Source organism: Talpa europaea (genome assembly GCF_964194135.1).
Source record: "Talpa europaea genome assembly, chromosome: 9".
In the NCBI taxonomy this organism is placed as follows: domain Eukaryota; kingdom Metazoa; phylum Chordata; class Mammalia; order Eulipotyphla; family Talpidae; genus Talpa; species Talpa europaea.
This window is the reverse complement of record NC_140076.1, coordinates 49441636-49453099: the sequence shown is the minus strand read 5'-3', so window position 1 is coordinate 49453099 and position 11464 is coordinate 49441636. Positions and strand designations below refer to the sequence as shown.

The 11464-nt window shown below is 38.4% G+C and overlaps 1 protein-coding gene across 1 annotated transcript; it reads left to right on the top strand.

Annotated features, from left to right (window-relative positions):
* Positions 1–3588: 3588 nt before the first annotated feature.
* RABGGTB (Rab geranylgeranyltransferase subunit beta) lies at positions 3589–7641 on the top strand. Its single transcript, XM_084241910.1, has 7 exons — positions 3589–3786; positions 4358–4463; positions 5236–5288; positions 5371–5481; positions 6171–6296; positions 6815–6964; positions 7340–7641. Exons 1-7 carry the CDS (start codon positions 3598–3600, stop codon positions 7478–7480), a joined length of 876 nt encoding a protein of 291 aa, XP_084098036.1. The 5' UTR covers positions 3589–3597; the 3' UTR covers positions 7481–7641.
* The last annotated feature ends 3823 nt before the right edge of the window (positions 7642–11464 follow it).

The window sequence follows — 11464 nt, the reverse complement described above, 5'->3', positions numbered from 1 at the left end:
TTGGAAGGGTAAATCAAGAGATGTTAGAAACATTTGCTTAGAAGATAATAAAAGAATCTTATTTGTGCTATTATAGGAAAACAACTAAAACACTGGCAAATACATTGAGAAGAAGGTGATTGGAGTGTTCTGTAAGAGTTAGAGGTATCACTTGATCATAAAAAAGTTCAGCTCAGTATAAACAGGTAATTCTAGGCTTAATTGCCTTTAACTAATAAGTGACTTCAAAGTATAAATGGGAATATAAACAGAATTACAGGGAAATTAACTCTATCATCAGAGTAGATTCAACACTCAATCACTGATAGCTTACATTGCCATATAAGGAAACCTCCAAATTGTTACAGAATAAATCAATTAAAAGAGAATAGCATGCCATTTTTTTTTTTTTTTGGCGTGCCTTATTTTCTAATAGTTGTGTTAAGGGAAAAAGGATGTCCGTTTTAAATCGGGGTTGCCCTGTAACAGTTGTTCAATGTTAAGAGTGAAATAAGTGCACAAATCAAAATAGCTGTAATGACACCTAGTAAATCTTCATTCCGTGATATTTCTGAAAATGCTCGTAAAAGGCAGCTGGCTGTTTCTTTTTTGAAAGTAATTTCTAAATTTTAGCCAGGAGCCTTTCTGAAAGTGGTGGGAGTAGGCGAAGGAAGGTGGGAGCCGAACCCGGAATGAAAATAAACAGGAAGGGAAAGTGAACATTTCCTTCCCATTCACTCAAAAGACACTTTTTAAACACTTAGTATAAGAACTCTACTAATTACGTCATCTCAGAGCTCCAGAGATCCGAGAACCTTAAGAACAAACAATTTCTTAACAGGAATACATATTAAAGTACGACTTAAAACTGCTTTTAACACAAGTAAATGGGGGTAGAAAACGGGCCCCTGAGGCGGGCGCAGACAGAGCGCGGGGTCCTAGGGCCGCCACGAAACGGCCCCGCGCGTCAGGCAGGAGCTTGGTCAGCTATGTCGGGGCGTGGAGGGGGCCTGAAGAGCGCTTCTGCGCAGGCGCGTGCTGCCTAAGCCTACCCTGGAGCACGTCACTCTCCCTTTTCGATTTCAGACATGGTGAGTGCAGCTGTGTTCTCCGCGCTCCTGTCCGGAAGGGTCGGGGGGAGGCCGGGCAGGGTGATCGCTGAGCTGCTCAGGCCCCGAAGGCTTGGATGCCAAGTACTGGAGACTAGTTGGGTTAAGACACGGGCTTTGATGGGTTTCTTGTGGGCTCAGAGAGGGTGAAGAATTAGTCAGCGTTTTTGCTGACCTCGCGGGCACAATTACCGCTGCCAATTTTGCTCCGGCTTCGGGCGGGCCTCTGGATTCAGCGGCCGGATTTTTTAATCCCTTTAAAAAGCCAGGGAAGGGCCTCCATGGTGGCGCAAGGGTTTAAGCGCTGCACTACGAAGCAAGCCGCATCCTCTGCTGCACGAGTTCGAGTCCTCGGCCCGCCAGGGAACTACCCACATGGCACGGCAGACCTCTCCTGTCTCATCCGCTGCTCTCTCAGCAGTGTGTTTCAGTCAATCTGCCTGTTCTGTTTCCCACTCTGTCTCCGGTGGATCCTCTCATTCCCCCCTGCATCTCTGGCCTGTACCCCAGCTCTTGTATGCATAAGTAAATAAATCTTAAAAAAAAAAAAAAGCCAGGGCAATCTTTTAAAAAAAATCGTTTGGAATATTTAGAATTACTAGTGGTTTTGTTTTGTTGAAGATACTGCGTATTTTTGGTCGGATCCGAGGGAAATGCGCTGCTTAAACTTTTGCGGTCCAGGCACCGAAAATCTAGATGGAGTGGGGGCAGGGGGAGGAAATGCTTGCAACTAGAAGCAGTACCTTTAGCACCCGAGGGTGTGTGTTTTCTGTTGAAAGTAAGATTAAAGGTGGATAAAGCTAGTAACACACATAGAAGGTGCTTGATAAAATGGAATTACAAAGAATTATAAATGACTGGTTAGCTTATTTACCATAATGATTAATCTGCTTTCTGTCACATGTAAATGGTAAGTTCTTAATTGGTAAGCTTTGTACTCGACCGTATTGTATTTCATTGTAAGTGAAAGATGATAGATGAAGGTAATAATTTTTTGGGTCAATGATGAGTTGGCATGTATTCTGAATCTAAAGTTGATTATTTCAACCATAGCTCTAGAATTACTCTGAGACCTGAAAAATAACCTGAATCTTAGCTACAAGAGCTTAAGTGTTTGAGTTATTTCTGTCAGATATATGGCAGTTTTTAAAATGAAAGTTTTTTTGTACTGCAAAATGAAAAGAAAAATAAGTTTAGATATGTGTTGAATACATTCTTTGGGCAGAGCATTAGAAGGTAAACATTATGAAAACACTGCTTTTTATTTTTTAAAAGGGTACACCACAGAAGGATGTTATTATCAAGTCAGATGCACCTGACTCACTGTTACTGGAAAAGCACGCAGATTATATTGCATCCTATGGCTCAAAGAAAGATGATTATGTATGTATGAGTTTTATGTTGAAAATTTTAAAGAAGTGAGGCTGTAGTATAAGCACTCAGTATTTATGGCCCATGCGTCCTAAAAATGTTAGCTCTGGTATGCCAAAGTCTGAAAAGTATGTCTGAAATGTAGCAAGAGTATTGCTACTTTTGGGGATCCTAAGGTTGAAGATCCATCACAGTTAACTATGGTTCCTACCTGTACTTCTTACTGACCTTGATAGACAAAACAGACTTTTATCTCCAAGATAAGGTTACTGAGATAATGTTTTCAAGGTCCATGATGTGTTGGCATGTATTACCTGAACTTAAAGCTGATGTGTGATAACACTTAAGCTCTAGAATTACGCTGAGACCTTGAGAAAGATTTACCTTAAGTTTTAAATTTTGAAGAATTGTTTTCTTCTCTGGAACAATCATAGGAACAATAACCAAACTGAAAGTATGTCATTTACGCCATAGTATCCAAAATACTTGAATGATCAACTGTCTTTGATAGTGCCTAGTATTGATGAATTTTTAAGTGTTTCATTTACCATAACCTTGTAACTAGTCTACTGCCCACCTACTGATTCTTAAATCACTGAATTGGGTCTGTAGCAAAATGCTGAGATACTTGATTCAAAACCTGTTAAAATGCAAAAAATTTGTTTATGGAGTTTGTATTCATTTGTCCTTAATTAGGTACTGTTATCTTTTTTCCTAACCTTTTATGCTTTGGTTATTTTGACTTTAAAGTTTTACCATTTAATAATGGACAAGTTTCATAGAGTCCATATATTAAAATAGTGCATATGTAATACTAATGTGGTTACTTAAAAGTCCACACACACCAACTTGCTGATGAAAAAGGTAGGTTTTTTCCTTTGGACTTCTGTTGGGGCTCTTGGGAGAGATTAAAGCCCTTTGTGTAGTGTTTGTCATAGGTGAAGATGTGCTTTGGACTTCTGCTATTTAGCCACCTAAACTTGGGAGGCAGAAGTATAAGGTCGCTTCTGATGTTTTAGAATCAAGTGAAATTTGTGGGGGGGGGGAGTTGCTAGTTCACTTTATGTGTTTGTTCTCTTTAACCCTGTATCAGTTCACATTGACACATTAAAGTAATTGTATGTTTTAGGAATACTGTATGTCTGAGTATTTGAGAATGAGTGGCGTCTATTGGGGTCTGACTGTAATGGATCTCATGGGACAACTTCATCGCATGAATAGAGAAGAAATTCTAACATTCATTAAGTCATGTCAACACGAGTGTGGTGGAGTAAGTGCTAGTATCGGACATGATCCTCATCTTTTGTACACACTTAGTGCCGTCCAGGTAAATACTGATTAAAGGCAATAGTCTTAGTGTAATCTCTTAAAGTGACAGCAGGGATACCGAAATCTAGGTATTAGGAAGGTGACAAAATTATCATCTGTTAAAAAGTCCTTTTTAAATGAACTTGCTGCAAGGTCAATGATGTTTTGGCATGTATTAGCTGATTCCAACGTTGATGGAAATTACGAAATTACACTGAGACCTTGGATAATATATTGTTTGTCTTCAGGATATGTAAATATCTGAATCTCTAGGTGGAGTGAAATGATTACATTTTGACATTAGTGAAGACACAAATACTGGGTTAATTGTTCCTCTCCTGTAAACATAAGTTGGTATATTTTAGATCATGCTATGCTAAGCTTCAATTTGAATGCAGAAAATAAATGCTTTATTTAAAAATAATGCATTATGGCTAAACATTGGATTTGAGGATAATTTAAATTTTTTACTCAAGAAAATCTCTGAGAAATATTCATAATACACATAGATGAGAATATGCTGGGCAAACTATTAGGACAAAGTTCTTTTTGAAGTGGCATTTACTTAATATGATTTGTTTTTGTTACAGATCCTTACTCTGTATGATAGTATTAATGTTATTGATGTAAACAAAGTTGTGGAATATGTTCAGAGTCTACAGAAAGAAGATGGTTCTTTTGCTGGAGACATTTGGGGTAATGTCAAGTTTAAATCTATGCTACTCAATAACAGTGTTAAAATACTACGTTTTGGTGTTTTGGTAGTAACAAACTTCGTTGCAAAAAAAAGTACAATGGTTTGGGAACTTTGCTAATAATTTTATAAGGAGATTTAAGTTGTTCATTTTTTCAGGTCCCACTAAGCAGCTGGTCTAACTGGAGTTAATGGTTTGCTGGAAGTTCCAGCATGCACTGTGCTAGTTATAGCAGCATACAGGAGCACTGGAACAGAGGGGCCAGTCTAAAAGATTTAAGGTAGGTGAAATTTTTTTCCCAATATTTGGTGACTTTGTAAAGTTTTTACAGAAATGCTGGCTAGGGGAAAATAAAAAAACTTTACAAACTTACTGAATATTTGAGTGGAGGGAGGGAATAATACACTACTTGATAAATGTAGATAATCTCTGCTTTAGGGCTTAATACAGTGCAGGCCGGAGAGACCAGCTGCTTCATGGGATGTGAAAATCTACTTTTATATAATAGGGTAAGTTATGGTCATTAGAAATTGATCTTTTGGTTGTTACCTACTTTGCCCTTTCTAGTCACTTTAAACAGTTTGCTCTTATTTTCTTGACAGTGTTTTTGTATAAATTTGTTAAAAGAAGTAAAGGCATTTCATTCAGATGTAGCTTTTTTCTTGGTGACCTAAAAGCAAATAAATGTTAGGCTTGAACTCTTCAAAACTTAATGTAGTAGTCATACAATATAGTCAGAATCCTGTGACATGTTTTTGTTTGATCTGTTTCAGGAGAAATTGATACAAGATTTTCTTTTTGTGCTGTGGCAACTTTGGCTCTGTTGGTAAGTTTTGAATATTGTATTGGAATGATTAAACCATGTGAAGGCGCCACAATTTTATTGGCTTTTTTTTTTCTTTTTATAGGGGAAACTAGATGCTATCAATGTGGAAAAGGCAATTGAATTTGTTTTATCATGTATGAACTTTGATGGTGGATTTGGTTGCAGACCAGGTTCTGAATCCCATGCTGGGCAGGTAATTGATTAGAGCAGATTAAATGTGTTGATTTTTAAGGGATAATCCTGTAATAAATTGGAGAGATGTGTTAATAAGAATGCCATGTCTGTTAAAATGATAATTTGAATGTGGAATGTTAGATAAGAGTAGCTTAATTGATGATTAATGAAGGCATTTTTCTGTTTTGTTCCTCACTCTGGCAAATCCTCTCATACACCCTCCATCCCCACCTCTGAGCTACACTCCAGTTCTTGTATGCATAAATAAATAAAAATAAAATAAATCTCTTAAAAAAGGAAAGGCATTTTTAAAACTTAAATTTAGATATCTGTCCTAGGCTGTGGACCCCCTGACGCAAAGGGCTATATGGTAGGTGTGTAACCACCAAGACACTTTTAACTAAACAAATCAAAAGTCTTTCCTACCTATTTTGAATAGCCATTTACTTTTGCCAAAGAATATTGTTTTTGTTAATAGTTGGCCAATAAAGTTTGCTTTTAGCCATAAATATTTTTTTTGCTAAGAATTTCAGTGCAGAATTGGGTCCTAGTACTTTTTTCAGTTACATGATCTATTATTTGCAATACTAAATGTTTGATTTGCCAGAAAGCAAATTTTTTAGATGTGAAATTGAGTATTTGTAATTTGAGTAGTTTTTGTCACTATTAAAATTATTATACACATGTACTTTATGTCTGTAATTTTAGATCTATTGTTGCACAGGATTTCTGGCTATTACTAACCAGTTGCATCAAGTAAATTCTGACTTACTTGGTTGGTGGCTTTGTGAACGACAGTTACCATCTGGTGGGCTCAATGGAAGGCCAGAGAAGGTACATACCTTAAGTGAATGGTAATTTGTTTTAGATTTCCTAGTATTGCTCTTACAAATTGATAGAATGAGCTTTTTACTTTGTTTTCATTTTCACTAGTAGAAATGTATTTCCTAAATGCCTTTGGCAAAAACGTGGAATGATTAGGATTGAAGTGCTTTATATATTGGAGTCCATTTAAGAGACACTCTTTTAAAATGTACATTATAAATACACTGTGATACTTTGCCTAAGGAAATGAAACATCACCTTGGATTTCATGAGCCAAGTTTCTAGGATACACGGAACTGATAGGCATTCATGGCATATAGAAACAGAAGTAGATGGATGGTTGTCACTGAATACCGAAACATTTACCATTGGTTTCTGTGAATTGGAGTCTCTCTGCCAGAGAGTGTCTTTAATTCTAAGCACTTGTATTTATGAATTTCAAAATTAGTTAGCATTTCCCCTCGCTTCCCTGGTATTTGGACTAGAAAACAAATTATGGCAACTTACTGTGGTTTTTTGTCTGCTAGTTACCAGATGTGTGCTATTCATGGTGGGTGTTGGCTTCTCTGAAGATAATTGGAAGGCTTCACTGGATTGATAGAGAGAAACTACGTACTTTCATCTTAGCATGTCAAGATGAAGAAACAGGAGGATTTGCAGATAGGCCAGGAGATATGGCAAGTATATTTCTGATGTTTTGGATATTTGCATTTTTATAGTGCTAGGTGTTTTCCTATTGTAAAGGGATGATCTTCCAAGTGTTTCAAAAAAAGGTGCAGTTTTGCTATTTTTTTGAGAAAATACACTTTTTGAGAATATACATGAAGGCTATGAAGCAAGTTTACAGAAATTTATTAACAAAAAAAGTCGTATGGTAAAGGTGTTGAAAATCACAGTTTGAAGCCATCGACTTTATTTCAAAAAACTTATAAGCATACTTTCATGTGAAGGAATCAGTATGCCTAGCTGCAGTATAGTTAATCATTATTCAGAAGCATAACTTGAAAGGTTTTCATTTATTTTACTCTATAAATTCTCTTCTTTTAAAATAGGTGGATCCTTTTCATACTTTATTTGGAATTGCTGGATTGTCACTTTTGGGAGAAGAACAGATTAAGCCTGTTAGCCCTATTTTCTGCATGCCGGAAGAAGTTCTTCGAAGAGTGAATGTTCAGCCTGAACTAGTGGTCTAGATAAACTGGTGCAAAAGTTGCTTACTATATAGTTTTGCTGTTTTAACACTTGCTTTTTGAAAAGTGCTTATCAGATCTAAATGACTACTCTGTTAATATTATGTATATGATTTTATTAATTTTAATAAATTATAATTATAGATATATTGTAAAATAAAGACCTTTATTGTATCTTCAGCTTAAAGCTTTTCTTCTGGAATGCTCTATTTAGATTTGTGGAATGCTATTTTATGTTATATAATGCTGATGTAAATTAATCTGTTAATGATACTATTACCTGATAAATGGATAAACCTCACATGTGAATTAAAGGCACACAAAAATGAATGGCTGTTGAAATTTGGGAATATTGCATAGGTTTATGGTTACTCGGAATCCATCACAAAATAATTTTAGATAAATGGCAATTCACATTAGAATAGGATTTTAGTATGGGACTATACTAATAAGTTACCCCAATAAGTAATGCAATGGGCGAGACTGGAACAGTCTGCTGTGCCATGTGGATCTGCTCCCTGGCTGTGATGGAACTTGTGCTACAGTGGCTGTGGATAGCTTCGTGGTGCTGAGACTCAATCCCCTGTACCGCCAGGGAGTCCCAAGCACATGGGGGTGTGTGAATACCTTACTGAGTAAGCTATTAAGTATGAATTCAGTAGTGTCTTAAACACAACTAATAATATCCAGTGTTTTCTCAGTCCTAGCATTTATGAAGTTGGCATTCCCATATTTAAGAAGAGCCAATTTCCTTGAGGTCATCTACAAAACTGAAATCTGTCTTTCTTTAGCTTATTCATGTGTGAAACCACAGTAAATTGAGAAGTGTTCTTAAAACTCCCAAGATACCTCACCCATTCTGTCCCAAATTCTTACTGTACTAGCCATCGCAGCAGTGACTAACAGCCCTGTGGATATTTTTAAAATGGGAAGTTAACAGTTCTAGTAAGGATAATGTTGGATGGGTTGTGCTAATACATAAAAAATGTTTTTGCATTTTTAGACACTGCAAACACAGTGGACAACGTCTCAGTGCTAGGAGAGCTATGGGCAGCCACTGCTGCATGAATTTGATCTCCCTCCAGCCCCTTTCTCCCCACCCCCAGAGAGCTGACCCACATGGTACAGCAGACCAGTCTCACCCACTGCATCCCTCAAGCAGTGTATTTCAGTAGATCTGCCTGTTCTGGCCCCCAATCTGTCTCTAGTGAATTCTCACCCTCCACCCCCCTGACCTCTGGCCTACAACCCAGCTCTTGTATATGCATAAATAAATAAAACCTTTAAAATAAGATGCAAGTGTTTGGGGGTATGTGGTAAAAAGGAGCACTAAGCCCTTTGTGATAAATAAATTTATCCAAATCTATAATCATTGATGGGCCTTAGGGGATTCTTTTAAGCAGGTACCTGCAGTTTGAAAAGGCTATACCGACTCATAACCAAATCCTGCATAAGTGGTGGGACTGGAATTGGCAGCGATTACATGCCCACATCTGAACTGGGGGAAACGTGAGCAGGTGTGGCAAACTGGCCCTCGTGCGCCTGCGCGCTGCAGTTCCGTGCGCCTGCGCACAGTTCTCCCGCGATTTTTCTCGTGACTTGCCTCCGCTCCGCGACGCGACGGTCGGGAGTCTCAGTACTGGAGGCGGCGGGGTTTGTGAGGATGTTGCGGCCTGACGGCACGGCAACCTCGCCTGGCGCCCCGGCGGCTTCCCCATCGCTAGGGGCGTGGTCACAGGGCCCCAGTTATAATTTCGGACTTCAGGAGACCCCTCAGCGCCGTCTGGCGGCCCAGGCCGCGGCGCCCATCACTCTCGACACGTCGGGCGCGGCCGCCGACCGCAGCAGCAGCAGCAGCGTCCCCGGCCGCCCGCCCAGTGCCGGGCTCGCTCGAGGCAAGGGGCGATGGGTGGAGTCCGGGGGGTGGGGGGGATGCCCCAGGGCCGCAGCTCCCGGGGGTTCAGGGAGCATTGGTTAGTACCGCAGAGAAATTTCATTTGTGGGGTGGTTGGAGAACCGGGGGTTTTGGAAATTGGGTATTGATTCTATTACAAGTTTCTGATGGTGGGTGATCGGCTCTGAGTTAGGGTGAATGGACATCTAAATAGGTGCACCTGTTAGGTTGGGAGAGCAGGATACTGATATTCCGTGCTCCTGTGAACTTAGGGTTCAGTAGAAAAGACAGAATTAAAAGTTAATAAAATCATTTAGAAAATAATTAGTCGTGATAACGATATTTCAAAGAACTGTTTTAATTTTTTTAAGATTTTATTATTTATTTATTTATTTATTTATTTATTTATTTATATGAGAGCTGGGGTACAGGCCAGCTGCACGGGAGGGTGAGAGGATTCACCAGAGACACAGCGGGGAGCAGAACAGGCAGATCCACTGAAATACACTGCTGAGGGGAGCAGGGGGCAAGACAGGAGAGATCCGCCATGCCATGTGGGTATCTCCTTGGCTGCCTGGGAATCGAACCCATGCTGCAGAGGCTGCAGACAGCTTCCCAGAACTGTGCTCAACCTGCTGTGCCATTAGGGAGACCCAAAGAACTGTTTTAAAAGATAACTTACAAGTTCTTGAAGTATTCAGTAAAGTAGGGGAACAAAAGTGGGCAAAGAAATTTTAGGGGAAGTGCAACTTAACTTGGAATTAAAAGGTTAAGTAGGACAAAGAATGTTCATTAACCGGAAGGGGGAGAGAGGAGAAGCTGGAAAGCAGTTCTAAGAAATAAAAAGGTGTGAAAGTACAGAACAACATGTATGGTACACATGTTGTGCTTGTAGACTGTGTTTTGTTTGGCAAAAACTAGGAGAATGATATGATATAAACTTGGAGTATGTGTGGGAATTTGCTCTGAGAGGCAAGTATGTTTTGTCCATCAGACTTTGGTGACTGCATAGACAGTAAAGCTATTTCCTGATAAAGGGAACTTTGTAGGAAAAACACTTTTAGAGGAAAAATGATGATTTCTCTTTTGGACATGTTGAAGGTGAGGAACCTCTGGGATGTTCTCATTTTCATATTGAGGTGATTTAAATATATGGATCGAAATCTAAGAAGAGAAACTTAGGAGAAATACACTTTTGAAAGTTTCCAGTATATCTGAGGGCAGATGGGAGAATATAAAGATATACAAAACTGAGTTCAAGAAAATTGAATGAAAACTAAGACATGTTTCAAGAAGGGGAAGTAGTGTTGAACTAATGCGTGAACAGTTAGTTTCTGTCTCCAGTTTTTGGTAATCACTTACTTAGCTCCTTCAAGCTTAGGTATGGTAATGACACATTTTGTGTGTTCTACACACTTCTTTATGATGATATCCTTATATCCTATCATATTTTGTACATATTCTTTGTACATTTTATTAAACTCCTCAAATTATCAGTTTCAGTGTGATTTCTGTGGGGACCCATACAAAGAAGTCAGACTTTTTCTGATAGTAGAGACACTGAGGAATTATAAGGAAGGGCGACTTCATGAAATTTCTTTTTCAGAAAGATCACTGGTGATTAATGTGAGACTGGATAGAGAAGCATAATACTCAAGTCAAAGAGAAGAATTAGGAGACTTGAAAAAGATCTGAAGAAGTTATGGCTTAAAATAGACTAGTAGGAGTGGAGATGAGAAATTTTAGTGGCAAAAATAAAACAAGACTTTGTCATTTACTGGGTTTTACGATTGAATAAAAGAAATTAGAAATTAGTGCTAACTTTATAAATTGGGTAACATAAAAGATGGTGTAGTTGGTCATGACAGGTAGTAATAAGGAATAAATTTTGAAGGAAAGATAATGAATTCACTTTTGAATATTTAAAAGTTCTGGGTAAATAGAGATTTACATACAAAAGATGCAGGAACAAAAGTTAGAGCTATACTATCTAATAGAATGTTCTGTGATGTTGATGATTTAACTTAAATAGACTGATGTAGTGAGAAGCTGCTATATTGAACTACGCACGTATAGGTCTAAGAATGGGTTTT

Bases quoted from the DNA above. Each gene is read 5' to 3' on its own strand.
- RABGGTB (XM_084241910.1), top strand. From the start codon at position 3,598: ATGTCTGAGTATTTGAGAATGAGTGGCGTCTATTGGGGTCTGACTGTA. The intron at 4,464-5,235 runs GTAATGTCAAGT...GATCTGTTTCAG, and splicing joins TTTTGCTGGAGACATTTGGG to GAGAAATTGATACAAGATTT. The intron at 5,482-6,170 runs GTAATTGATTAG...CTGTAATTTTAG, and splicing joins CTGAATCCCATGCTGGGCAG to ATCTATTGTTGCACAGGATT.